The sequence below is a fragment of the Trachinotus anak genome, unplaced genomic scaffold (genome assembly GCF_046630095.1).
Source record: "Trachinotus anak isolate AG129_WGS33_773 ecotype Australia unplaced genomic scaffold, CSIRO_AGI_Tana_v1 ptg000012l, whole genome shotgun sequence".
Lineage (NCBI taxonomy): Eukaryota > Metazoa > Chordata > Actinopteri > Carangiformes > Carangidae > Trachinotus > Trachinotus anak.
Window position 1 is genome coordinate 13,888,400 of NW_027273863.1, and position 27,602 is coordinate 13,916,001.

Sequence of the window (27,602 nt, forward strand, 5' to 3'; positions counted from 1 at the left end):
AGAAAAGGTATCTGAGGAGTAGAATTATTTATTGTTCATCTTCTTGTTTCATCCGTTTTGTTGATATTTTGAGTGTACATGATGTTGTTTTTAAAAATAATTAATTATACAATTTCCTGACCTGTGTGGTCAAAAGTGAAATAAAACTGTTTTTCCTGCCTTTCAGCACCAACAACAACAATCTCTGCTTTGTTGTTACCTAGCTGCGGCAAAATGTAGGACATCAGTCAATAACTTAATCGGTGACTCCTAATATGATTATAAACAATTTGTCTCTGAATGGTGAAGCCCAGAGTGAACAAGACCAGAAATCGATCCCTGAGGAACTCCAAACACATCCACCTTTCTAGAGAAACTTTCAGTTGTTGTTGTTATTTTCTAATTCTGAGTTATCTGTACCTTTTTTCTTGCACATGTTCCAGTACAGTATATCTGCTTTTTGATGGGTCACTGGGACAGTAAGTCAGTAAGTCAAATCTAAAAAATGACTAAAACTATCATCACAAGATGACAAGGGCAACATGTACTAGTCAGTCTACTGTAATATGAGGTTCGCTATGAACTGTTATGCATCTCATAAACCCAGATTTAAGTGGACAATGCAAATTAAATACTGCGACAATTAGACACATGACACTAAAATGTTGCATAAGGTTCAACACTCATTTATTTATTCGCCTTATTTTTTTTTTCTTCACAACTTTTGTTACGTGTCCACAGACATGAGAAAAAACTCCAGAACACTCAAAAGATAAACGTGAGCACTGAGATTAAGACTTCGTCACAGGCTGGGACCTGTTTCTGCTCCTGTCAAGCAGCTCGGAGCAAGAGTGCAGATCTGCGATCATCTACCTGCTCCACAACGACCACCTCATCCACAATGAGCTGAAAAGTGCAAAACTGATCCCCGATCAGCACTCTTTACTCCGGGGTGACACCAAACAAAGCAGCAGGCCAGTTATTCTTATTCATCATGGTATACAGAGGAAGAGAGAGTTAATATCATCTGTGTGATGAGACCCAACACAGAAAATCTCCATTTATATACAAGACAGAGCCAAGAGGAAGGTTTCCAGTTAGTCATTACAAGGATCATGAATGACAATACTTTACAAGCAGCACTTCAGGGGGGGGAAAGCTGTTGTCATTAGCAAGCAGTAAGGCAGGAGAGAGGGACAGAGTACAGCAGAAGATAAGTGGACCTGCATGCTTCGATCCAGAGCTATGACAATTAAAAGCCGAATATGAAATAATCAACTCATTTACCCTTCTACAGTTATTGGCCAGTGCACTAAAACTGTCTCGCAAAGTGTTTTTTTAACACGATACACTTGAACTATTAGGACCGGAGGCATTGCACTTCATCTGCCAGTTGTAAACTACAAAAACAATCAATAAAATTTGGTGCAGTGCTGTTGGTGGTTTGATTGCTGAAGCGAAAATGGCAGCACCGTAATGTTTTTAAACCCAAACCAGTCTTTTCCACACATTCTTAAAACATCATCATAGGAAATCATATTAAATAAAGATGCCTTGTGCATGAGTGTAATATATTATAATAACATAATCTATCCTTCAAACCTTTATAAATACAACTTTCCATTTGTCTTCTGTTCTGGCATAGAGCACACATAATATATCTATAAGCATTTTACCAAATAAATATAGTGGATTATACCAAGATGACCCAAAACAGTCAGAAATAAATATGCTTAAGTCTTTGCTCACAGGCAGAATATCATTAAAACAAAGAGGCCACAAGTAGCAACAAATCAAGGTGAAATTTAATATATTACCTTTGCATTAGTCAGATTTTGTAGTATTGAAGTATGAGGCTGCACTGCCAAACAGGTTGGTTGGCCTGTGGCATAAAGAGTCCTAAATACTTCCTGTTGACTGATTGTGAGTCAGATTTCACAATAAAATGATCATAATAAGAGGAAAATAAGAAAGACAAAATGGTTGGCTGACCACATCTTTGGTATAAGAGTTACAAATGAAGAAAGTGTTCTTCTTTAGAGTGAACAGATATGAACAATATTCCTTTAAAATCAAATAATATAATAATAATATAATATAATATAATAATATATAATTTAAATAATCTTTCTAGCATCAACAAGCTATTTTTTCATTTTCTTCCACTGATATTTATCAAAGACCAACATTCGGGGTCATCTTGGTACAGTGCAAAATAGAAAAAGTAAAAGTATAAAAAGTAAAAGCAACTAGAAACCATCCTTGACATAAAAGTCATAACACCAAGGCTAATCATACTGTACTGGTTTCTGACACAAGCATCAGGCAGTCAAATATCTAGCACCTACAGTACAAAAGCTAAGAGGGGAATTCCTTTTAAATGCAACATTTAGAGTCAATGATAATGAGATATTCGCTGAACTGTACTGTTACGGGCTATACCGACATACCATGAAGCATCATTGATAATATTCACTCTCCAAAACATTGACAGAGATCATCAATATAAAAAAAAAAGATCCTTAGCATCTACTACTACCACCCTACCTAAAAGCTTTCTCTTATAGACACATGTAACTAACTTTAGTGTCGATGTTAAAGACAATGATGGAGGAGGGAGAGAAGAAAAAGAGGTGAAGAAAGGGAGGCACTATCTGGTGCGTGGACAACGCTCTTGCCCACTCAAAGCAACTGCCCTCAACAGATTACAGGTCCAGGATCATTTACAACTTTCCCTTTAGCTACTAGAGGAGATTTAAATAGCAAACGTATTTAATGTAACAACTCCGCTGGCCCATAACAGACAGAATAAGTGCTTACTTGATAAAAATCTAACTACACACATATAGTACAGTTGTCCTCCTGGTGTATTTACCATATAAAACATCAATTTGGAATATATTATAAATGAATATAAAACGCAATTTAGGTAGAACTGATTAGTTTGAAGAAATAGTTTTGAAAAAATACACTTATCTGCTTTCTTGCAAGAAGTTAGATGAGAAGATGTAGAGGTTATGCATATAACCAATGTTCCCTAAGAGAAGGAAACTTTGTACAACACATCTGTATGAGGATCGCTTCCTTTCCAGGTTGGTACACTTTGGTTTGTTCTGAGAAGACGGTTAGCTTAGCATAAAGAAACAGGGGGAAATACCAACCACCTCTAAAGCTCACTGATTAACACGCTGCAGCTCATTTGTTGGTGTCTTTGTTTGTCTGTCAGGAAATAGTCCAGCACGTAACTCCCTGTAAAATCTCAACATCTTAGTGAGCTTCAGAAGCACTGGTCTGGCAGGCAGATTTTACTATCTATGGAGAGAGCCTGGCTAGCCGCTTCCCCCAATTTCCATCTAAGCTAAGCTAGCCAGCTGCTGTCAGTAGTAGTAGTAGTATCTATCTTCTTATCTTTCTCAGTAAGAAAGCAAACAGGCACATTTCTCAAATGTTGAACTATTTAACATCCAGTTATTCTCAAAAACTGTTAAACTAACACAACCGCACCATGGACAATGTTTGAAACAATTAAAACAAGACAACAGCGCTTTGGTTAAAACAACTGAGTAAATGATACAAGACATTAACTCAATAAAGACAATAAAGTGCCATGCAACAAAACTGGGCAGAGGTCCTGTCACAAATAACAGTGCAGAAAACCTACGATTGCAACAATAAATAATATTTTCCTTTACGGGCATGAAAAAAAAAGCACATATCAAGAACAAGGCAAGGACATGACTTATCTCTCCTGATTGTGGATTATTTTTGCCTTAGTCTAGCCAACGAACTCAGTTTTCATTGAACCAGTTAAAAAAAAAAAAAAACAACAACAGCTCAGGTACAACTTACCCCTTTGTCCTAACAAATCCCTCCTCGTGCTACTTCAGTGTTAAAATGACTGATCTATTTGCTATCTGAAACCTCTGCAGAGAAACAAATACTCTAAGCTGTAGAGCACCAAGCCATTCCAAACTGAGGTAATGTACAGTATTTGTAAATGGATGCATGTGTGCCTTCATCCCTGCACTTAACACGCTTCTAAACAAAGAAACATCCAGTTTGATGTTTTCATCTTCCCCCTCACCTGATGGCGTTAATTAGAAATACATCATGGTTGGTTTACAACTGGGACTTATTTTCATTTATGACAGATGAAGGAGGGACTGAGCACATAATAACTTCCTACAAGGATTCGGTGGCCTCACAGATGACAGATTTCTACATGTATATGAAAACTAATCAGAACTAGTCCAAATGCCCAGCAAAGGTTAAGTTAATTAACATGTTTGGGTGGTTAGTTTTTCTTTTGTATTCTTCTAATGGTCAGGAGGGAGCACACCATGCAGGGTTTGAGGTGTCGACTGCAAAAAGAGAGAAGGGACGGTTTTGTTGGGGTTTGGGATGAGCGACTGAGTGAAGTCATTTACAAGGGGATTTAAATGGTTTTATGTATAAGTTTGTTTATATGGTCAATGTTCATTAGAGCAGGATGGTGAGCGGAGCTTTTAGATTGTATTGTTTTGTTGGTTTTGTTTTGTTTTCCACCAGGCTGCCTCATCTCTCACATCCTCTGAGCAGACGGGACCGACTGGACAGACTTTCTCCGGGACAGCTTTGACCTGAGGGGATATGGGAAAATAAGACAAAAGTAAATAGTACAGTCTATAAAAAGCAGCAATGAAAACACTAAATTTTACAAGTTCCATTATTTTCTAATAATTTTCTAGGAATTTTTCTGAAAAAAACACTTTTATTTCTGGAGGAATTTCTTTCAAGTTGTGAATATAATGAAAACAGGACATCAAGATATCATTAGCTTTTAAGCTGATGTAGTGAACTTCTTAGCAAAAACATCTTTTAACATCCCACAGTTACACAGTAACATGCATGCATGTGTAAATGTATGTTTTTTTCTAGATCATTGGTTCCTGACCAGGGGATTGAGGCACCTCAATGAACCCCAAAAATATGTTCACCAGATATTTCTATTTCACAAAATTTTTTTTTTTTTTTGAATTTGCCTTTGCTCTTGAGAAGTAGAGGATAATTCAGGCGCCCAGTAAGAAAGACAATCACTCTTTGGTTGAACTGCTTCCATTTCCTGTTCTCACTAAGGCCATAACTGATGATGAGGGGTCACAGGTTGACATTACTTTATTTCAAGTGGTCACAAGCCAAAAAGGTTGGGAGCCGCTGCTCTGAGCAAATCTAATTGACTAATTGGAAGTCTGCCAATTTAACAAACCAGTAATTCGTATCAAATGCAGAGTTCTTTCTGGACAGTTTCTTTCTATGAAAAGATTACTGCAGTTACGTTAAAAATGTGTTAAACCAACAGGAAACAGCTCTTCTGTGTTGTTCTTCAGGATGGATTTTTCCCTGACAGCTTCTCCTCCACCCACCTGATGGTGCCGGCTAACAGAGGGTTGAAAGCGTACAGCCAGTCATGCATCTCTTTGTCATTGGTGGCCTGCAGCAGTATCCCACGGTGCTCAGTGCACACAGCGAATGTGTTGGGAGTCTGGAGACATTTAACACCCTGAGGTTACTAAAGTTCATTCAGGTTCACTTAGTTACTGTTTTTTTTTGTTATTATTATTCAAAAATCTATTTGACTATTGAACTGAAGCACGGTCGTACCCGTAGTAAGGTCTGTTTGTCTTCACTGTATTCCACCTTTGCAGACGACAGGTTGATGACAGCTCTCTCAACACTGTCCCTCTCGCTGCGGTACAGGTAGACGTAGGGCCTGCGCACCACCACGTAGCGCTTCACCCAGCCGCTGGTGTGGGGCTCCAGGAAATGCAAGTAGCCCTTCTTTGATACAATGGGGCTGCATATGATGAAAGAAATACTAATGTTAAGACAAAATGAGTAAAACTTGACTACAACTGCTCTTAAATTATTGTTATTCCCCAAATAAAAACAGTTAAGTATGAAGTGCGTAGCCTGACCTGACACGGATCTCCTGTATGTCAGGAACAAAGGTGCATCCTCTGAGAGCTTTCTTTCTGTCCACTGGGCTGTACGGATCCAGATCTGGGGTGGATGCTCCTGAGCTGGGTTCAGTGTGTCTTCACAAAACAAACAACATGTTCATAATGTGACAAAAAGGTTCAACTGGTTCAACTAAGCAAGTTTCGGGGCCTAATCATAACACAACTTTTGACTTAATTCACAGAACATTGAAAGTGAAGTGAAAGTTTCAATCAAATAGAGGTTCTGTACAAGTGCAGTTTAAGCAATAACAAACAACACCTTGTCATGTGCAGTACCACCAGCTCTCTGACAGGAAAATTCATATGAGAAAATAAACATTATTTCCTTTGTGTTACAAACTGGGGCTGTGAAGTGCTGAAGACACAAGAGTTTACCAAACAGGGAGGGCCTAATGAAAGGTGATACTGAGTAGCATCGTGGGAAAAGTAGTGTTTTATGGGCTTGACTTATACTACGGATTAAAAGAGTATCTCTGCTGCCATGAGTTTCTTGCAAGTTCATCTTCATGCTTTAATACTAAGTAGCTGGACACCAGACTGAAGAACTGAGGCGAAGTATATAAGTAAACTTCACGAAGCAACACACTGAATTAAACCGATACTGTGAAGTGTAAGAGCATGTACATACCTGATGTCATAGTTTCCCTCGACCAGTGATGGGCAGGTGGAGGATGGGGTGAGCGTGCTCAGTCCAGACGATGATGATTCCCTCATTAGTGATGCTGACATCTCAGAAAGCTAAACACACACCCAACCAACATGTGTACACACACACACACACACGCACAGACACAGAAACACACGCAACAAATCATGCATAGAGAAGAACACAAACAAGACACGAGGGACAAACACAGAAACAGACAAAACATACCAGCAAACAATTAAGCACGTACAACACAGACATGCATTCAGAAAACAACTCAGTCAGACAATTTGTTATTTTCTAGGAATGTATTGCAGAACCATCTCTGTACCACTGCGTAACACAAATCCTCATTATGTCTAAGAGCCCCTCGCTGGTTAACATGTTAAAGAGGACATGCAGGAGGAACATCAGGTTAGTAGAAGCCTCGCAGTCTCTGAGGAGAGGGACAGTGAGGGAGGAGGTCGAGGAAAAAAGGAGCAGATACTAAATTATTTTGAGGGATGAATATGTGTTTGGGAAGACAGAATTAAGCAGGAGACCTTGGGCAATATTATTTTGGGAAAAAAAAGTTTCTTGTTGGATTGTCATATCTGGCATATCTCATCCAGCCGGTTCAAACAAACTCTGAGAATTACTAGTGAATAATATCTAACCCAGGTCTACTGAGTGATTATTAAGACAGATAACATAAGTTTAACAGAACCGAGTGATATCAAATTAGATGGGATGAGGAAGAAAGAAATATTAAAAGGAAAAAAATCTATGCTAATTAATGCAATGACTTAATGCAGAGGCAGAGAGTGGGTGAAGTGCTGGGCTTAAATATTTTATGAGGGTACAGCAGTAAACGTTAGGCTCAGAAGGATTATGGGGCCGGGTTAGAGGGCCTAGGCTGGGGCTCACCTTGCTCTCACTGGCACTGCTGCTCACCTGGCTGTACTCCCTGTTGAAGGTGTGCATCAGCAGACGCAGACACTAAAATCAAGAAATTGAAATTTTTTTTAGATGATGCTGAATATAACATAAGCAAAGACAAAAGTTCTGGAGGCCTCACAGAGCAGCAGTCACCTTGGCAGCCAGCTCCCTCTGCCTCTGGTTGGGGCTCTCGGGGGCAGGGCTGCTGCTGGGACTGTGGCTGAGGACGGGACTCTTCGCAAAGTCGGCGATGTCGCTGCTCTTGTAGAGCGCTTCCTGTCCCGCCTGCAGAGTCGCCTCCAGCTTCTCCCTCAGCAGCAGGTAATGCCTGGTCTTCTCCACCTAAAACCACCAACAAATGCAAATCTTACTTCACTTGTGGCTCAAAATGTGTCATTACAAGCAGGCTATGCAGCAGACGATCTACATGAAATCTTCTTTGCTTCTTACTCGGGACTGGATGAATGCACCACTTGCTAAATTTCTTTGTCTTTGCTTTCAATTTTCAATCTCTGTATGTAATCTGATGTTAGGTCATGTGTTTGCAGAGTCATTCTGAATTTAACATCTATAACATCTGGTCTAAATAAATGATCAGGGGGGACAAGGGGAGGTAGTTAGATCATCTAATCCTCTCATCATCATTCTGTCATTGTTCAGTGAATACCCTGTTATATCCAATGTTAATTTCTGAAATAAACTCAAGGATTATATTAATTCTCAAGCTAAATTAACCACTAAAAACCAAGTGGATTATCAGGAAAATGCATCACCACAAATCTGGTTTTCTCATGAAAAGGTGATGTTTTGGATATACATGGTTTTCACATGACAGTAATAATTTGGTGACTGGTCTGGCATCTGGTTGCTTGTAGAAAGACTGAGCTGGAATCAAAAATTTAGACAGATCTTATGAGGCTAAAGGACAATTAAACTAAATAAATCACACCTTTTCTACTAAAAACACTTTCCTAACTTGTCTTTACTGAGCGTCACCTCTTCAGTCTACAAACTGACCTCTTGCAGTAAGCTGAGTTTCTCCAGCTCCCACTGGTGGTCAAGGATGAGGCTGTCACTGCGAGGCCTCCATCCAGCCAGGTTCTCCTCTCCTCGGACGTAGGCCACTGAGGTGTCTAGCACACGCCTGCGACGACGCTGCATGCCTGATGAAAAGGAAGAAGAAAAGTCCACACCTTTAGACAAAACACAATATCATGTTTGAGAAATGTTTTTGTTGTTTTTTATAGATGATTTTCTTGTTAGTTTTATTTCTGTCTCACCTGGACTTCCATTGTCGGCCACATGGCAGAGAGTGACTTCATAGACCCCTGTGACACGGTTACTGAGATGGCGAGAGCAAACGTTTCAACAGTGAATTTGAAAAGGAGGTAATTGCTAATTAAGCTACTATTTTCCTTTCAGAAGACTGTCATATAAACAGATATTGTAGTCTAGAATCAGTGTAAGATTGAGACTGTAATGAATCAATGAATCTGTACCTCTCAGAGGGCCGGAGGCAGCCGGTGCTGAAGAGGTTTCTAATGGAGCGAGAGGCCGGCAGCTTCGTGTCACGGGAGTAAAACACCATGCAGAAATCTTTGGTGATCACTGTCGGCTGAGTGCAGTTTTCCATCTAGTTAAAATACATAGGAAGAAATCAGAATCCATTCACATGAGTGCAAAGCAGCCTCGCAGTTCAGCGAGGATGAACTGCTCTCAGTTTTGAATAAATGCTTATTTTTAAAAAAAGGAAGTATAATCTCAAATACCTCAAGGTAAGCAGAGAGAGTGATGTAGATCTTTTCCCCGTAGGGAGTGACTCTGTTCAGAAACAGAGAGTTGTGCATGGAGCTGTCCCATGCTGCCTCAAATCGGTAGAAAGTTCTGGCGTAAGAAAAAAAACAAAAAACGTCAACATCTATTTGCATGTTTTTGCATTGTTTTTTTAAGAGGAAAGAGTCAACCTAACAGAAAAAACCCATGAGCAGAATGACATCTTGTTATCAGAAATGATAATTGAAAAGATAAAAAAATGATTGTAATTATACCTATGATCAACTCCCAAGGAGACGCTGCCATTTACAAAGAATAAAGAGAAAAAGGACAAGAGTTAGAAACTTTTAACTGCAGCTGTTAAAAGTTTAAACTCAGCAAACAATATTGACCCATGCAAACTGAAAAATGCATTACAGCAAAAATAATATTTGATTATAAAAGTTATGTTCAAGCGATGCAAAAAAACAGAAAATCACTAAACAAAGCAAGTTATCTGTCTGTGTGATATACTGTAGGTTTTTTAACAAATTAAAAGAGGAAAATATTTAAAAAATAAGTTAAAAACATAAAAAGGAGAAGATGTGTACTTGTCATCATGTTTTGGCCAGAAGTATCCAGAAGACAGGATGTTGAGGGACAGGATGTTGGGGTCTATGATGGTTTCATCAGCCTCTGGTGTGTGTCGAATGCGACCTGAAGTCAAACATGAATCATGATGAGATTACCTCAGTGATAAGATGTTATTTTGAAAAAATACTTTCAAATAAGGGTTTCTGATTACTCACCAACAACCAGCTCCTTCACCTCTTTCCATTCAATGTCATTTCCTGTTTCATGAGCGATGGTCACTGTGATCCTCCTCTGAATGCCCTGTGGAGTCGAGAGAAGATGGGACAGCAAACCAGTTTGTTACTGGAGATTCAGTGGTGAAGATTTCATGCTAAGACAAAAGAGCTGAACAGACTGACTAGGCTGAATTTGGCTGGAGTTTTCAGACTAGAAATAAAAAAATCTGAAGGCCACTCATCATCATCACAAGATACTTATATTATCTACGGATACTGAACGCTCTGTTGTCTATTAATACGCCTTCAGGGAAACATGATGGTGATTTGTTGAAACGTGGTCAGACCTGATGTAAGAGGAACGTGCCGTGACAGGGCATCCCACCTCTGTGATCAACAACAGCGGGGATGTAGCTGGAGACAGGGAAATAACAAATATATTAAACCGATTCTGCAGTAATGGAAAAATTGTATCTCTGTGTATGTGGTCTATTACGTTCCTTGATTTTCTGGCATCAAAGCGGCAACACAACAAATACAAATATGACTCACTCTCCATTGGCCTCCAGCTCACAGATCTCAAAGAAGACCATGAGGTCGTATTTGGCGTGACATGGTCCCGCAGTGGAGCGAGTCAAGGTGCTGAGCTTTGTGGCCGGCACTGAGGAGTGAAGGGAGAACAGATGAATGCGTGACAGACTAGTGCAGTGTCTACCAGACTGAACTGAACTGAATATTAAAGACAAAGCATTAGTGAGGAAGACAAAGCAGGTTGTAGAGTCAGGGCTTCAGCATTTGTAGTCAAGTCAGTTTAATTCATATAGCCCAATATCACAAATCACAAGTTTGCCTGAGGAGGCTTCATAGTCTGTGAAACATTTGCACTAATGCTGAAGCCATTAGACAATTAAATGACTAAAGGGCGTAACCCCAAAAGTAATGAATAATCTTTTAGGCCACTTATCAATTAAAAATACCAAACATTTCATGGTTATAGGTTCAAATTTGAGAAGCAACTTGTTTTTCTGCACTTCAGATTATTGCAGAATGATTAGCTTTAGGTTATGACAGTTCATCAGCCTACTACCACTCAGCTGCATTTTTACATTTTATGGATTGAGAGGTTAATCAGTTAATCACATATAGAACTGATTTATTGAATAATTGGTGATTGACAGTCTCCACTGTGCTATGAGCAATTTAAATGAAGAAAGGTTGATTTATTTATGGATTATTATAGATTACAGCAAATCACTAAATCAAACCCAAGTCTAAAAATCCTTTTTTATAAAAGATAGAAGGATGCAGTAAAATAAATTACACATCATGGATAAATAAGGATGTTTGATATACTCTTAGAAAGTGCTAACCTGGTTTGGATAAAGGCATCACCCTGGGGAACTGCCTCCTGGAAGGTCTCAGCGGACTAAAAGACGAGACAAGGAAACCAGAACATGAGGAAACTGTCCTCTCATCTATAAAACATCAGCTCACAATTAGTCACCAGCTGGAGGAAATTAAAGCTCAAATTTCTTCCTGACCTGATCAGGTCTTTGCAGAGTGGAGGGAAGGGCTGTTTCTGATAGTGACCGAACACCTCGAAGACGATGGGCTGAGTCTTTATGTACTCAACAAAGGACTTGGTCACCTCCACTGTGATCTGACAGCAGAAAGAAGGAATTAAACTACAACTACACCCTTCAAACAACTGTTTGAGCAGCCTGTTGATAGCTGAGAAAATGTTTTAAAAGAAAAGTAAAAAACATTGCTGCGGTATTAATATTCATTAACAATAGGGGTGAATGTAGATAATGTACATTTTGTACGTGGTAGAAGCCCAGCGGAGGTCCTCTGCCGGTGTTCTTCAGCGGCTCAGTGGAGAAAGCTTCGTCGTGACGGTGGATGAAGCTGAAATGAGAGAAGACATTGCTCTTTATTTTAACCAAAGCCCCAGGCTGACTACCGCCCAAACACATTCTGGTTAACGTGTATGTGGCTCAAACCACAACCAATTACAAACATTTAAAAAAATATTGTGGACAATCAGAGAATCTCAATCACATCAGAGAAATTCAGGCATCAGAGCAGCACTGTTAAATAGTAACTATGAAGTGTAAAGAGAAAAATAGCCACAAGAATCAAAAATAAAGTTTGTCACATGTATCTTTTCACTCTGGCCAGTAGTGGATAATGATTAAATTGTTTTGAGTCAAGCTTATTTATATCATTATCAGATTATCTGATGCCACAATAATCTGATTTGAGTTTTGGCGTCGATTTAGAGGTTTACATATTCAAGAACTGTTACATCATTGATATTTTATCATAAATCAGTCAAGAAATAGTATTTCTACTGATATTCTATTGTTTTTTAATATTAAACAGTAGTCACATAAATGAGAGATTTGTGACAAAGACAAGGGTACAACCAGCAGCACTTTGAATAATGTGGCATATACGTTCATATTGGATCTACAGTTTTATTCTCAAAACCTTGGTGAAAACATGCAGAGCCTGAAGTGTTGCTGTTCACTCACTTGAACTGGCAGAAGATGTCGGCGTACTCGGCTGAGATACTGGAGGCCTGTAAGACGGTGACTCTGAAGGTGAAGGTGCTGCCGATCTTCAGGTGGGACAGAGCTTTCTCTGGGGAGAGGTCCAGAGGAAGATCCAGACCCAGACCCAAACTCTTCACCGGGCTGCTGGGAATCTCCTGGGTAGCTACATGAGAAAGATGACAACACGTCTCTGTGTTTATTATAAGACCGCGGTACCGAGAACATTACATGGGTCAACTTTGAAATATATGAATGTGTGGTATGGAGTTCTTCATGTCTGACTTAATACTTTTGTTTTACGTCTTGGAGCCTTTAAAAGGTCAAACATAGGCAAGATTGACAGATCAGTATGATTTCCCTGGACAGATCTCCTCTCACCTGCACACGTGTTGTTGTTGACTTCATCTGCAGAGATTCCTATCTCTGTGTTTTGTCCTTCTCCCTCCACAATGCGCAGCTCCTCCTGCGAGGTGTTGGAGTGCGAGAGACCACCAGGACACGACTCAGTCTGGAACTGAAACAAGACAGGAAACCATGACTCTCAGTCACGTTCACAGACATTATCATCCACATGAAGAAATTCAGGAAGATATTCATATACCAACCACATTCTCTCTCTCTCTCTGTCTCTATCTCTATCTCTGCGTGTTCGTTATTTAGGGCACATTCAGAGAAATCACTATTGAAGTACCTTCTCAAACTGCTTGTCTTCAAAGGAGATCTTGGCAGTGCCTGACTGCCTCACACCAGAGCCGTAATCAGGAGCCTCTTCATCGGCTGAGGAGACACACAATGTCACAACAAAGAGTTACAATCATTTCCTATCAGCTATAATGACTTGTTCAACAGGAGCTGATTGTGATAAAACTAATAGTCCGCCTTGATTCTGGTACCTGAGATGGCCTGCACAGCCACCCTGAGGAAGCCTTTCACCTCTCCTTTCTCGCTGACGATGGCAACACGATGCACCAGGGGCACCGGGTACAGCAGGTTACTCAGGTACACAAAAGCCCTGAGGAGAAGCATGATGAGGGCATTTCAGTATCATTGTGCAATAAAATAGCAGGATTAAAATGAAGGCCGCCTCCAGGAGATGAATAGTGTATTGCTGGTGACTGACCTGCCGACCAGACGGAACCAGGGGAAGCGGTCATAGAAGGGGTCGCCTCCGGTCAGGGCGTGGTCACAGTCCTCCACAGCACTGCTGGGGAGCTCTGCTGCACGGTCGTACATTTCTCTCATCAGGTCCAGCCTCTGCCTGCAGGGGGCAGCATAACAAAAATGCTGAGGGCCAGCCCAACGACTGAACAGGACACAACAACAGTAGAGCTAAAATAACAGGTTTGAGTGAATGCCTGACACTATCAGAGAATCAGGGAAGCTCCTGGTTAGTGTGAGGCTCAGGCTGGAATAGACAAATATGTTTAAAAGATCCTAATGTGTTGTTTTACAATTTTTTCACTGTACTTTATAAAGTTACCAGATGACAAAAGCTGATGTTTATAAAGGATGGTATGATTTTTTGTGTCCTTACTATCCTAGCTTTTGTGGAAAATATTCTTTTTTTTCTACTCTTATGTCTTTATTAGAGAGACACAGTAAACAAATAAGAGAAAATAAAGGGAGAGAGAGATTGGCAAAGGTCCCCAACAAACCAGGGGTGCTGTGGTTCTTGATCAGAGCCCAAACCTCTCAGCTACCAGGGCTTCTTATTTTGTAGTTATCTATAGTCGTAACTCTTTTACAGTTTTATGTATTCTATTTCATTGTATAAGGATTCATTTAATCCTCGTTGGATTATAAGGATATGAAATTCCCATAAATTTTTAAATAATCATACATAAATAAAACCTGGACCATGGAACCAGCTTTAAGCCACATTTCCACTATTCTAATGACAGATCCCTAATACCTGAGTTTCTCCAGAGTCCAGTAATGTGTGGCTCCATTCTTCTGATCCTGTACTTCCACGGCTACGATGGTCTGGGGGAAAGGTCGTCTCTCTCTCTCTTTAGCCACGCAGGGCGGCAGCAGGTCAGGCGGCAGTGGAGAGTAGAGCGTGTCTGTCAACAGGACGAACTGGAACTGAACCTGTGGACGACACAAGATGTAAAATATGAGTGACTGCTTGTTATTATCCTACTGTGTCATATCTGAAAAATCACATTAAGATTCCTGTATTCTTATTTCAAACAGCAGCAACTCTGCAACATCAGAACAAGAAAGCAAAATGAATTCCTGCTACAGTGCTATCACCACAAAAGGAAAAGGTAACACAGATCAAATTCAGGTGCTACTACATCAGAGAGTTTTCATAGCCAGAATATTCATCATAAGTTTGATCTTCTTCAGCGTACATCTTGGAGGGCTGATTGAAATCAATAACTGGCTGAGACATGAGGCAGTAAAGTTTAATTTCCATCAATAACATTGTACATTTTAATATTCATACCAGCTTTCACAAACTGGACAGAGCTGCCTCAGTATTTTCAGTATATTGTACTGCATTTTAGATTTTGATGACTCAAGGAGCTACAACATTGCAGCAATCAATCAAGACAATCAATTATTTTTCAAGAGACTCACATTGATGCAAATCCAATTAAATCCACAATGGCCGCTGGCAGTTACTTCATACCCTTCACCAGAGTCACATTAAATAAATTTGACTTTTAAAAATGATTAATCTCAACTGGTGCGAGAAGACTATAATGATTTCATGGGGGCAACAACAACAACTAGACTTTTAAGATCTTAACAACACAAAGTACTGCCTATGGAGGTGGATCTGAATTATGTTATTTAGAAAAACACGTCACATGTTTACCCAAAACTGAACACATAATACATGACATATGCCACGTCCCACCTTCTTCGTCAGCTCCACACTGATAGCATTGGCCTCCTTGAGGAATATGGCGTTGCCCCAAAGCAGATCCCTGAGCGAGGTGAACTGGTAGAAACGCCACTTCCTGAAAGCCCACAGAGCCAGCTCAGTCTCATGCTTCGTCCACGGCACTGGAGAGGCGGAGAGAGTTGATATGTGAATAAAACGTGATCAAATAAAAGCCTGACTGAGAGACGCTAGTTTGTGCCAGTAGGATTTATGTTTGATATTCTCACCTTCCTCTTCAGGCTCCTCCTCTTCCTCAGGCGACTCCAGGTACCGAGAGTCAACTTGTTTCTGAAGAGCCTCCAGTTTACTCTCATAGTCCTGAAAGAAAATACATGATCCAGATCAGGAACAGACTGAGATTTAAGTCTAACGTTTTATTTTTCCAATAAATATAGAATTAAACTAGTATTTGTTTAATATTTGAAGGAATAAATCATTAATGTCAAGGCTACAATGACATGATTTCAAATCTGATGTTTTCAAATGGAGCTTTCTCTCACCAGTCTTTGCTGCTCCAGCAGGTTACTGGCTTCTTCTCTTTCTTTACGGTACTGATCCTCAAGTTCCTGAAGCCTGAAAGGAAAATTATATATTTACATCTAAGTAAATAATAGCGTCATGTAATAATCACAATCATCATTTCACATCCTGCTCCACGCATACACACACACCTCTGCTCCATCTCCTGCTTCATGTCAATGCCTTGTTTCTCCAGCAGCTCTCTCTGAGCGAAGGCCCAGTCGACGGGCTCCACTGGCGTCTCCGCGCACGGCGTCCTCTCTCGCTCCAGGCGAGCCTGCTCTGGGTCGTTGAAGCGAAACACGTGGCTCTTTCCCATGATGATGCGATTCCCTAAAAAAAATGTAATTATAAAAAGTATAAATCCCCGATTGTATGATGACGTTACACGGAAATGAAAAAGCTGACATTACAGCTTCGGCATTAAAAAAATGGCATCAATTGCAGCTTACACCTGTGCTGTGACACCTCCGTGAAATTTTTCACACTTTTAGGAAGTCAAAAGTTGGCTAACAATATAACAAAGTGAAGTTTTCCAAGTTGACTGAAATTCTTCAGTAGCTCTTCTGATTTCCAAACACTTGTTCTGACTTTGGCCCAATACTGTGCCACAGACATTTTTTACATGACATTTTCTTCCTTTTCTTAAACACAGTCACTAACCTGATCGCAGAACAGTGGGTGAGGTCACTCTCTTGCCGTTGACATACGTCTCTGCCCCCTCACATGGCTCAAGGATGACACATCCTAAAAAAGAATTATAAAACCTAGTATCCGAAATATACGGATATGCATGATGGCTTTATTTGTAAAGTGTAACAGTTATTTAACAACGTATCTTCACATATTAAGGAAGCTGTAGGCCATTTACCTTCTCCCTGAGGCCCTGTGGTGCTGCTGAAGGTGCAGTGCTCATCTTTGATAAAATGACCACTGAGAACAATGTCTTGTCGAGTCTTGGCATTTTCACGGCCAACCCTGCAGGACGATAAGGTGACCAAATTGAGTTAAATCCCCAGCAACAGCACCATATCTGGATTCAATCTGGAAACTATCAACACAAATTAAAACCTTACTTGGTAATGCCATCTTTGATGTAATACAGCAGACACTCAGACATCAGTGGGTCCTCGTTCAGGTTCACCAGATGAGGGGTCTAAAAGGGGAAATCACGACATATATTTTTTGTGTTTGTGTGAGTTCAGTCAAATGCTGTAAAAGTATCAAACCACTGGCCAACAGTGACGAGCGTCTTACCTTTTTCGGGGAGAAGACGCCCACAGTGCCTCCGTCTTCTCTCATGGCAACACCCATCTCAGCCAGCAGAGCCTCTCTACAGAGAGCACACAGTTAGCATCACTACATCCGATTTTACAGACAGTAGCGTTACAATTGTTGTCCACAATAAGCATGCAAATGTTATCAGTTTTTTTTGCGGGTATTTGATCATAAACAGGTATTAACTTTGTCCTGTTGATGATGACAGATGAAAAGTATATTATATATTACTATATTCATCCTGACAGGAAAATATGTATCATTCCAGTAGTTGTCAACATCATGGTGTTGTTAAAGGAATAAATCTGAAGATCACTAAAGTCAAAATTTCATGGCAATCTAACAGATAGTTGACCAACGTTTCCATCCCTAGACCCATGGTGCTAGCATGACTAAAAATATGGTGTATTCCTACTTTAAAAGCAGACTGGAAATCCAAAAATCAAATATATCCTTGAGCAATATATGCCCAAATTCATCTCAGGGGTCCAACAATCAAATATACTGTAGATTTCAGAGGAAAGGTTAAGAAAAGAATGATGGGTACCATCCCTATTGCTATGGGCATGAGCTGTATGAATGACAGCTGAGGACAATTGAAAAAAAAAGGAATAAAACACTGCATGAATATTTTGGACCAACCTATCCATGCGAATGGCCTCAGTACGACGCAGCTTCTCTTCCCAGGTCTCATTGAGCTCAGCAATGATTTTCTCAGTTTCCTGTTGGTGAAATTTAAACAGATATCTAAAAATTGTACACAACTCAAGTTCAAGTTCACTCTAACCAGATTTCACTGCTTTTTCTCTGATTTTCTCATTCCCACAAGCAAATATCTAACCTCCATCCTCAACAATTTCACCCCATCATCCTTCCTACCTTGAGCCTCTCGATGGCCTCTTCACTGGCCGGGCTGAAGATGCGATCATGGAGGTTGTTGATGGACCCAGCGCGACTGGACAGGGCCGACAGCGAGGGAGAGGGGCTCATTCCTGTCATGGCGTTGGTCACTGTGGAGAGATCACCCCTTTGATTGACAGCCTGGCGATTATTCACAAAGTTTTTGTAATCGCACAGGTCTGCCAGAGAGAGAGGCGTTGCATGGAAGAGAGCGAGGAAGGAAGGAAGGATGGAAGGACGGAAGGAAGGAAGGAAGGACAGAAGGAGGGAAGGTCGAAGCAGACGCCAGGTAATTCAGGATAGACGTCGGGGGTTGAGAGGAACACGCAGAAAAATGGATAGAAAGGAAAAAAATAGGGGAACGACAGAGGGGAGTAAAAAAAAAGAAGAGAAAGCTCAAATAATGGAGCAAGGAAGCAGAGGTCATTTGCTTACCAAAGCCATCACAGACAGAGAGGAAAGAGCAACTCAAACCAATGCCAAATAGACTAAGAGTTAGAGATCAGAGGCTTTTGTTTTCTGACACTCATATACACAGAAACACACTCGACAAGCTCGCAAGCATGAGAATGTTATGAGAAAGGAAAGAAAAATATAAATGTCACTACAATGCATAAAAACCAAATACAGCCTGAAATTTTTGGGGTTTTGTTTTATGTGAAGCATGTCCTAATGTCTTCAAAACTGTTCAGCACAGCCTTTGGTAGCGTAGCTCCTGGCAGTGCAGGCCTCAAAGCTCCTGACTCATAGCTTCAATTAGCTCCACACACAGAGAACCAGGATGCAACGAAAAGAGCTCCTCAGCAATCTAAAATGGCGTCCTCCCAGTCAGTCCTTTCTTCCATGATCTCTAATAATGGTTTTAGAAAATGCATTAAAAAAGCATGGTTCATGCCAACCCTGGCTTTGATGCTGCCTGCTTTCCAGCAGAAACAAAGAGTCCTCATGGGATCACAGTGGAAAGCTTTAGCCAATTTAAAATTGTGTTATGAGGAGAATTAGAGTAGTTAGAGCTTCCCATGTTAAAAAAAGAGCAAAAAAATCATGTGTTACCATGGAAATGAGAACTAATGAAAAGAAAAAAAAGGAGGCCATTTTGCAGAATTCTTTAGAAAAAGATTAATGGATTACAGCAACTTCAGGGATCATTTTTGTGTTGCTCTAAATAGTCATTGTGTACTCATGATATTTTCATCTGACTTATGTCATATCTGACTTCACACATGGTCTCTTGGGGTTGTTAGTCAGGTCTCTGGTGTGGTGGAAGAGGAAGGCTGGCTCAGGATTCATTTCTATTAGTTGCAAAGCGCAGGCTTGCTAGAGTTATACACACATTTCAAACCAGTGATGACGGGGCCGGTGCAGCGATACGCTGATAGGACAGAGGAGAGAAGAGACTGTGTGTGAGAGACACTGTCTTTCACGTACTGAGAGAATAAACCTGCACAAGAACTCTGCATGCAGGTTTGTGCATGCGTGTTTGCATGTGTGTGCATGTGTAAGCCTGTATATGTGCATTTCTGTTAGTGAGAGTCGTGTTTCCCCATGTGTCACTCACTCTCTATGATGTCTCCCAGGCCCTGTGCATACAGCAGGTCCTTGAGGCGAGCCACCTCCTCTTTCAGCTCACGCACCAGACGATTGTTGGGGTCCTCGTTGATCACAGCGTTGCAGCGGATCTGTTTGGCCCGATCGGCATAGCTGGAGGGACGGAAGCCATGAAGTTATAAAGCTTTATTCCTCAGGCCCTGCACTCTGAATCATATTCACCAGCTAATGATAATATGAGATGTGAAGTGAGAAGGACGCCACCTTAAGTATACATAAGTATCCTTATACAAGCAATGCAAAGTGAAAAAGCATCAGCAGTCCTTCATAAGGGTCTATTAATGATGCAACGTTACTAATGTGCAAATATATGCATAAAATGCTCCAAAACCTAATCTGTTGATCTTCTCTAAAGGTTAAAGTCTGACCGTATCCTCAAAATGCTTTTCCCCAGGGAAAAACCACTGCTTTAATTATCTTTACAAAGATATTTTATTGATATTTTTCTCACCGTAGAGTACTGAGGGTTTCATCATAGTTAATATCAGCAGGGCTGAGGGCAGCCACCATAGCCGTGCGAGAGTTTCCTCCTAAAAGACGCAAAATAAGACAACAGTTTAGTCGACACAGGAGATTATTTAGTTGTGGTTAAAAAAAAGGTTTAACAATCAGTTTGCGTACCCAAGTTCTCCCTCAGTAGCCAGGTCAGGACTGAATCTCTGTAGGGAATAAAACTTTCCACCTTCTTCTTTTTCTTGTTCTGTACACAAAAGAAACACAAATATATTTGTTACTGACCCTGAAAAAATACAGAGGAAATCTTATTTGACTTTTCAAAGCTGCAGTAGTTTGTATTGCTTACTTTGTTTGGAGCCGAGTCCTGACAGTTGGAAGAGAAATAGCAACCTTTGTTATTTGCAGAACAAGAAATATGAATTTGCAGCAGTATGTCTTTGATGACAAGTGTGAAAACATACCACTTCAGCTAGAGCAGAAATAACTTTCCCCAGTGTGGTTAAAGACTTGTTGATGTTCGCTCCCTCCTGCAAATACAAAAAAATCACAACCAGTTGTTTGACGTACTTGTCAATCTATTCATGGGCAAACTTTGATTTGATTACTATTAAAAGTCTCTGCAACCTGTATGCAAAAATACCATAAACACAACCTTCCTCTCACCTTCAGTCTGGTTCCTTTCGCTCCGGTGGAGTCGGCTCTCTCACTGCCAGCCAAGTCCACCAGGCTGATCTTGCTGACCTGTATGATGACAAAAAATATTTCCTGATAAAACTGCTCTGACTAAAAAAAAGATTAACACCCACAACAACAAATGCACTTCACCTGAAACTGCACCAGGAGAACTGGCAGTAAAACTTTATGAGCGGTTATCAATCAATACCACAACACATTCATCAGATGCCAGCACAGCAGGCAGCCGGACTCGGGTCATAAAAGGTAATAAAATCTTTTCTGCCTCATTGCAGCTCCGCTGTAGCTGTGACAAGTTTCAGAATAAGAAAACTTAAGTTCTTATTGATTTGTTTTTCTAAGAAGCTGAAAAAACATCTCTCTGTCAGACAGGGTGAACTCGCAGGCGTGGCCGTGGGCTCGAGCTCGCTGTCAGAACCTTTTCTGATGTGTTGTCCGTCTCCATGTCGTGTTTCTTCTGTGTGAAGATGATGTTGAAGACAGCGTGGGAGCGGCTGCTGGTCTCGTTCATGTTGGTAGCAGCCACAGTTCTGAGAAAAAAAAATTGCCTATTACTGACTCATACATTTGATCATTATCTGCTCCACTGATCCACCAGTTGTTCCATCCACTGATTAATGAATTCATCACAACCAAATTGCTCATCTTGTTCATCTTTACCAACCATTTTAACATCTACCAATCAACTGGTTTATTCGGCTTTTACATTCAAGCTAGTCCTGTCACCTGGCCTTGTTTCCAGAGTCCATCAGGTCCTGGATGTCGTTGTAGGAGGTGACGGCTAGTTTGGACAGATCTTCAACGTAGGGTCCCATCAGAGGGTGCTCCCTGACGCGAAGGTTTCCTTTGTTTTTGGGGTTCAGCAGGTCACGCACACGCTCACAGTAAATCTCCATGTAACTCACCTGGAGGAGGCAAAGAAGCAGTTAAGTCATAAAAAATATTTTGTCAGGTTATTACTACTATTTGGTTGAACTGGCCCGTGGCAATAAAAGATTACAAATCAGGGGAATTAGCTTCCGACTATCTGATACAATGATATAATTACAGCACCAGTTGCCCCTCTGAAATATTTCTTAATGTTCCCATTAATTTATCTGAAAAACCCACATCAAAGTCCTCGCCTGCCAACTCACCTCCACAGAGTAAGACATGTCATTATTGCTGTCATTGATCTTGGTGAAAAGGTCCTCACAGAGCTAGAAAAAAAGATGGACGATGGATTGTTTTTACTGTAACAGTGATTGAAGAGGAAAAAAATTAATCAATCGAAAGATCATTATGGCTGTGTTTCGGTCACATCAACATTAATTGTGACCATTTGCCTGCTCAGTAGGACTATTTACATCCTTTGTCTTGGATGCTATATTACCAGAGGTATGATTCCTTGCTGGTCTTTCTCCTGTCTTCCCATCATGGTGTAGCTTTTGCCCGCTCCGGTCTGGCCGTATGCAAATATGCACACGTTGTAGCCCTCAAAGGCATGAAGCAGCATCTCCTCTCCGATGTCCTTGTACACCTGCATCTGAGACGCATAGTTGATGTCCTCAGGCTGCACACACAGTGGGAGCAGAGTGGAAGTGAAGACAAAAAAAAGATAAGAGAGACAGACAATCAGTGTTTTTCACAGTGTGACATGACATCAAAAACACACTTGGTTCTAAAGGCAACTAAAGTTTCAAGGCAATATTTTTCATCAGTTATTGGAGATTCGTTTTAGTTTTGTTTTAATTTATTTGATGAAACTCACCGTGGTGTGTGACCAGTAAGAAAAGTCGAAGTTAAAGCTCTTGTTTTCTTTCGGCTGCTTGGGGTTCAGGATCGCTAAAACACAGCAAAACAGATCAGTTACAGGCACCAGAAACTGAATAACCTGCACATCATTATTTAATTCTATTTGCTGTCAGTTCTCCAGACTCTGGAAATATCTAACCTTCTACCGATTATTAATCTACATCTTTCAATGCAAAATAATTTCCCTCTGTCTCCTTGCTCCCTAACTGAGCCTCTAATGATCTCCTAACTCACACACACCTTCAATATTTTCTGTCCTTTGTTGTCGGGGTCCCATATTTAACTTCACCTTGTTTTTGTTTTGTTCTTCTTTTCTTTTTTTATGAATATTTGTATAAGTGTATTATGTTGTTTGTTATAGAATAATTCCCAAACAGTCCGTATTTTGGAATTTAATAGAGCATAACAGATCAGAGAGTACAATAAGACTAACAGCAGGAGGTTTAAATGCACCGTCATCCTTTTTAAAGAGGGGAGGGGTGCAGTGGATGTAGAATATGAAATATGCAATGAGCAGGAGCAGATGCTCTGTTGGCTGCAGACTGAATCCACTGTATCGCCCCCTGCAGACTAGTTCAAAAAGCAATGTGCTGCTGAAACATGCACTCAGCCAGAAACAACACCGTGTGGCTGTGGCACAGGAAAATATAAAAGCAGTCACGTTCACAGTCAGTGGAGGTAATGAGTTGACACAATGTAGGTTTCAACCTTTGGATCTAATGAGGTCATTAAAAACACTGACAGGCACAAACAACCACTCACACACACTCACACACACACACACACTTGCATCAGCTGACCCCGTGTCTGGGCTCAACCAGAACAACGGGGTCCTTTTTTGGTCCCTGCAGCTCGCACGATGAGAGCAGAGAGCTGCGGCGGTCGCTACATCCTACACACACTGACAGGCTTCAGGCCTGACTGAAGCTTTTGTTTCCCTCCCCATAGCTGCCAACGTGCTGCGTGCCTCCCTGCCCACTCTCTTGTTACCGGAGGGCAAAGCTGCCTACGAGACAAATATCTGAGGTGAAATGCTAAACTTGGCTCAATGTAGGTCACAGTATCATGATCAAAACAGGACCAGAGAGTCAATGCGCTGCTCGGTGAACATATCGAGATTCAAGCGATAGCAGCCTGGAAAATGACCCGATCAATGGATTTTCACAAATTTGTCAATACTACCAATGTTAAAGAACTGACAACAGAAAAATGCAGCCTGTTTACCATGTATATAGGTCAAGGATAAATAAATGCGCATGTTTTCTCCCTCATCTTCATTAACATATTTGAAGTTGCATTAAGATTAATCCTGTATTGAGTGTCAAGGCAATGAATAGTATGAAAAAAGAAACAAAGAGAAACACTTAACTGCAGTATTTTACAGATTACATATGAATGGTACATTGCATGTACCAAACATAATACAGCATATTTCCTGATGCCTTCATCCAAATGAGCATTTTCTTGTAAGCTTGTGTATGTCTAGTGTTTTTATGCGATGGTAGCATCTCAATATTTTTAACTTTAATTCTGGAAAAAAAAATTAGACAAGCCAGGTTAAAATTGTTGGTTTCACCATTTCACCCTTTAATCTGTGGGACAATGTTTTTCTTTTAAAGCCACCACTTTCATAAATGTTCAAATTCTGGACATGATGGCTTTAACCGAATTAAGAGAAATATTAAAAACATGGTGCGTTTCTTTAATTCCCGAAACAGTGACAACAACGTGTGCTGATCAAACTGTGCAGCACCTGATCCATATCCATCAGTGTTAATGCAGCTTTTATGTTTTACAGCCACATCATTTCAAACAGCTGCAGTCAGGTCAACTCCCAACACACTACAAAAAAAAAAAAAAAAGCATTCCTACTTGTGGTGTTTCCGGACATCTGAATGATGCATTTACTCTCCTTCGAGATCTCTCTGGAGTTGAAGGGTCGGACCCTCACCGCCACCTTCACTGACGCCCCCGCCATGATGCAGGTGGGTGTGCGAGCTGGCGGAAGAGCTGGAGATCCCTGTGGCTGCACAGACACACACCTGGCACCTGCATAGGTAGATGATGAGAAGTATTTGTTGGATTTATCAGCAACAGGAGCAGACATGCAGAGATCGCCCTGATGGTATCATTACGCCTCTACATCATGTGATATGGTTAAACAGCCTCCATAACAAGGGTCATCTGAATTTTTAATGGGTTGTTACTGTTATTATAACTGAATACTGGGGACAGGGCCTTGTCTAGCAAACAGCTGAGACTAACATGACACATCCTCCATTTTCAGGCCCTGAATCAGTCCGTTCAGCTTCAGGCAGAGACTCGCTGCTCCTAAAACACGCTGACTAAATTTGCCGGGCCATTATTTGGCAGGAATATCATCAGCATCCCTCCTCTGCTTCTTCTACAGCAAAATGGCTGCTTATTCCTCGGGCATCATCCCCTCGCCTCATCCATCACTGCTGAGGGCCTTGTGGTGAAACTGTGTCTCCTCACTGCTTCACTCCAGAGAATAACACACATTATGAAACTGTCTACAATTAGCTGGAGTGGGGTTTTTTCTCACAGCATATTTACAATAATTATAATCATTCCTCTCACTGCAGGTGTTTTACGTTGAAACCCTTTTCAGGTTATTTAGGTTGATTTCTAACAGCGCACATCCACCTTCATCCAACATCAGCCGACGAATAACAAAATTGCTCCTTAACATCGTTTTGTTTTGTTTTTTCTTAAAGCCATTATCAGCCCTGTTTAAAGGCGCAAAGGACACAAACTGTCGCTGAATTCGTGAGGAAATCTGCGGTAAAGGCTGCAAGCATTTATAACCTATGTAAATATTGTCTCCTCCATCTTGCTTCGCCTGCCGCACCTCAAAGACAGGCCGCGTAAACACAAACGGCACAGACACCAAAGCATCCGACACTGCGTCAGAAAGGAGGTCAGCTCACATCATTAGAGCTTAAATGACATTTGCGGTTATCTGAGCTCATATGTTCAGCCAACCGATCCAAAGAGCCAGTTTCTAAAGGCTGATTTGGCTGTTTTTTAAAAAAAGACAGTTGTTGACAGCAGAGGAATCAAACGTGAAACATCCTGACGCAGCGTCCTCGTTTATCGCCCCTAATGCACACGGGGCCTCGGAATTACAAACAAACACCTAGCGTCCTCACCAAGGCGTGACACCCTTCAGTGCCGATGCTGTGCCGTGAAAAACATCTCAGAGGATCCGCGTCTTACCTCAGCAGCTCAGACTCGACGACCGCAGAGGGTGAATCCTCTGCCCATTCACAACAGCGCCAGGATCCTCCGGTGCCTCCTTCTCGAATCTCCTCACCAGCCTGTATTTGTGTGTCTCTTTCTCTGGATTTGGTCAGCCTACAGCATCCCTTCCCTTAACGCATCCATACATGGAGAATCCGCCGGGGAAAGAGAGGGAGGGAGACAACCTCAGCCTCAGCCTCAGCCTCAGCAGCAGCGGCAGCGGCAGCGGCAGCGCAGGGCGGCGTGAGTGTTGAACGCAGCGGTGCGTCAATTAGAAAAGAGAGGAAGACAGGGGGAGGGAGGAGCGACGGCCAGATGGAGAAACAGGAGGATGGGTGCAGGATGCTCCAGCGGGCCGCCACCAGTCCGTCCGTCAGTCAGTCTGAGAGGAGGGAAAATGGCGGTGCTGCTGTGCCAGGGGAAAGCTGGGGTGGGGGGGGGGGGGCGGTGGTGACATCAGCTTCAGCATCATCATCACCATCATCCGCAGAAGGCAGCCATGAGGCAGAGCGATGCAGCACAGGGGCAGAGGAGGAGAGGAAGGGGAGCAGGGATGGAGGGCAACCATGGAGGGATGACTGAATATGGGTACGGACCCAGGGGCCCCTGGAGTCGGGGTGGGGGGGGGGGTGGGGGGTGGGGGGGGGGGGTGTCAATCAAACAAGTAAAAAAAAAAAAAATGGACACAGACTTGACACAAAATGACCACAAAGAGATGCAAAACAAGCAAAATGCCACACAAAACAACTAAGAGATGCAAAACAAGTGCAAAGAAACTCAAAGAGACGCAGATACATAACATGAGTCAAAATCTATGCATAACAAGTATGGCCTGACACAAAATGACCACAAAAATGTCTGAAAAGATACAAAATTGGTAAAAAAAAAAAAAAAAAAAAAGTGACACAAAACCACTAAAAGAGACAAAATTATAGAAACTAGACATAAAACAACTACAAGAAAACCAAAATAGCCACAAAGAGACACAAAACTGCTGAAAAGTGCGACAGCCATCACAAAACAGTCAGATAATATTGGCTGCAGTTGCTACAAGGTTCTTTTCTGAGGTGAGCAAATAATAGCCACAAAGGTGCAGCCGACTTCCTGACAACTAAAAGACTTTGTAGCTGAGATTAAGTTATCCAGTAAAACTCATTCACTGTCCACAAAGACGTCGACTGGACATAGTAAAACAGGAAACAGCCTTTAAGGTTGACCAATCAATCTCACCTCAATGTCTTGTCGTGGCATTGTACATGTTTTTTTCACTGTTTTTACTTTAAAAGCTCTAAATGACGATTGTGCATGAACGTTCAAGCTCTACGGTGAAACATGAATCCATTTCTTCTGAATATGTCAAATATGTTACATGACACTTTCTGGACTGACTCCTGTGATAATGTTGTAAAATAAATATGACCACCAATTCATTTTGTTTTGTTTTGACAGTAATCATCATAAATCAACACGTTAATCCATGTGTCTACGCTGCAGTGCCATGGTGTGGAAGGGTTGCTGTACATGGTTAAAAGA

At 41.2% G+C, this 27,602-nt stretch overlaps 1 protein-coding gene across 5 annotated transcripts; it reads right to left on the reverse strand.

The window, feature by feature from the left end:
• Positions 1-649: 649 nt before the first annotated feature.
• On the reverse strand, positions 650-26,500 carry kif1ab (kinesin family member 1Ab). Of its 5 annotated transcripts, XM_071492790.1 has the most exons (49): positions 26,046-26,500; positions 24,678-24,854; positions 22,762-22,835; positions 22,384-22,563; positions 22,148-22,210; positions 21,738-21,916; positions 21,430-21,541; positions 20,982-21,059; positions 20,780-20,845; positions 20,665-20,682; positions 20,484-20,562; positions 20,314-20,392; positions 19,813-19,955; positions 19,588-19,626; positions 18,234-18,364; positions 17,997-18,076; positions 17,334-17,409; positions 17,153-17,232; positions 16,948-17,054; positions 16,740-16,823; positions 16,229-16,409; positions 16,058-16,130; positions 15,785-15,875; positions 15,531-15,679; positions 14,574-14,752; positions 13,782-13,919; positions 13,555-13,673; positions 13,353-13,438; positions 13,040-13,175; positions 12,641-12,824; positions 11,921-12,011; positions 11,645-11,763; positions 11,474-11,529; positions 10,656-10,764; positions 10,451-10,517; positions 10,104-10,188; positions 9,906-10,011; positions 9,591-9,614; positions 9,312-9,426; positions 9,042-9,175; positions 8,823-8,884; positions 8,560-8,705; positions 7,696-7,884; positions 7,531-7,602; positions 6,607-6,716; positions 5,934-6,053; positions 5,620-5,812; positions 5,382-5,500; positions 650-4,598 (listed from the first exon to the last, which is right to left on the reverse strand). In XM_071492790.1, exons 2-49 carry the CDS (start codon positions 24,781-24,783, stop codon positions 4,541-4,543), a joined length of 5,085 nt encoding a protein of 1,694 aa, XP_071348891.1. In that variant the 5' UTR covers positions 24,784-24,854; positions 26,046-26,500; the 3' UTR covers positions 650-4,540. The 5 variants fall into 5 exon arrangements, with proteins under 5 accessions (XP_071348891.1, XP_071348889.1, XP_071348887.1 ...); XM_071492788.1 differs by lacking the exon at positions 19,588-19,626; XM_071492786.1 differs by lacking the exon at positions 19,588-19,626 and having other exon boundaries at positions 18,234-18,433.
• Positions 26,501-27,602: the final 1,102 nt, after the last annotated feature.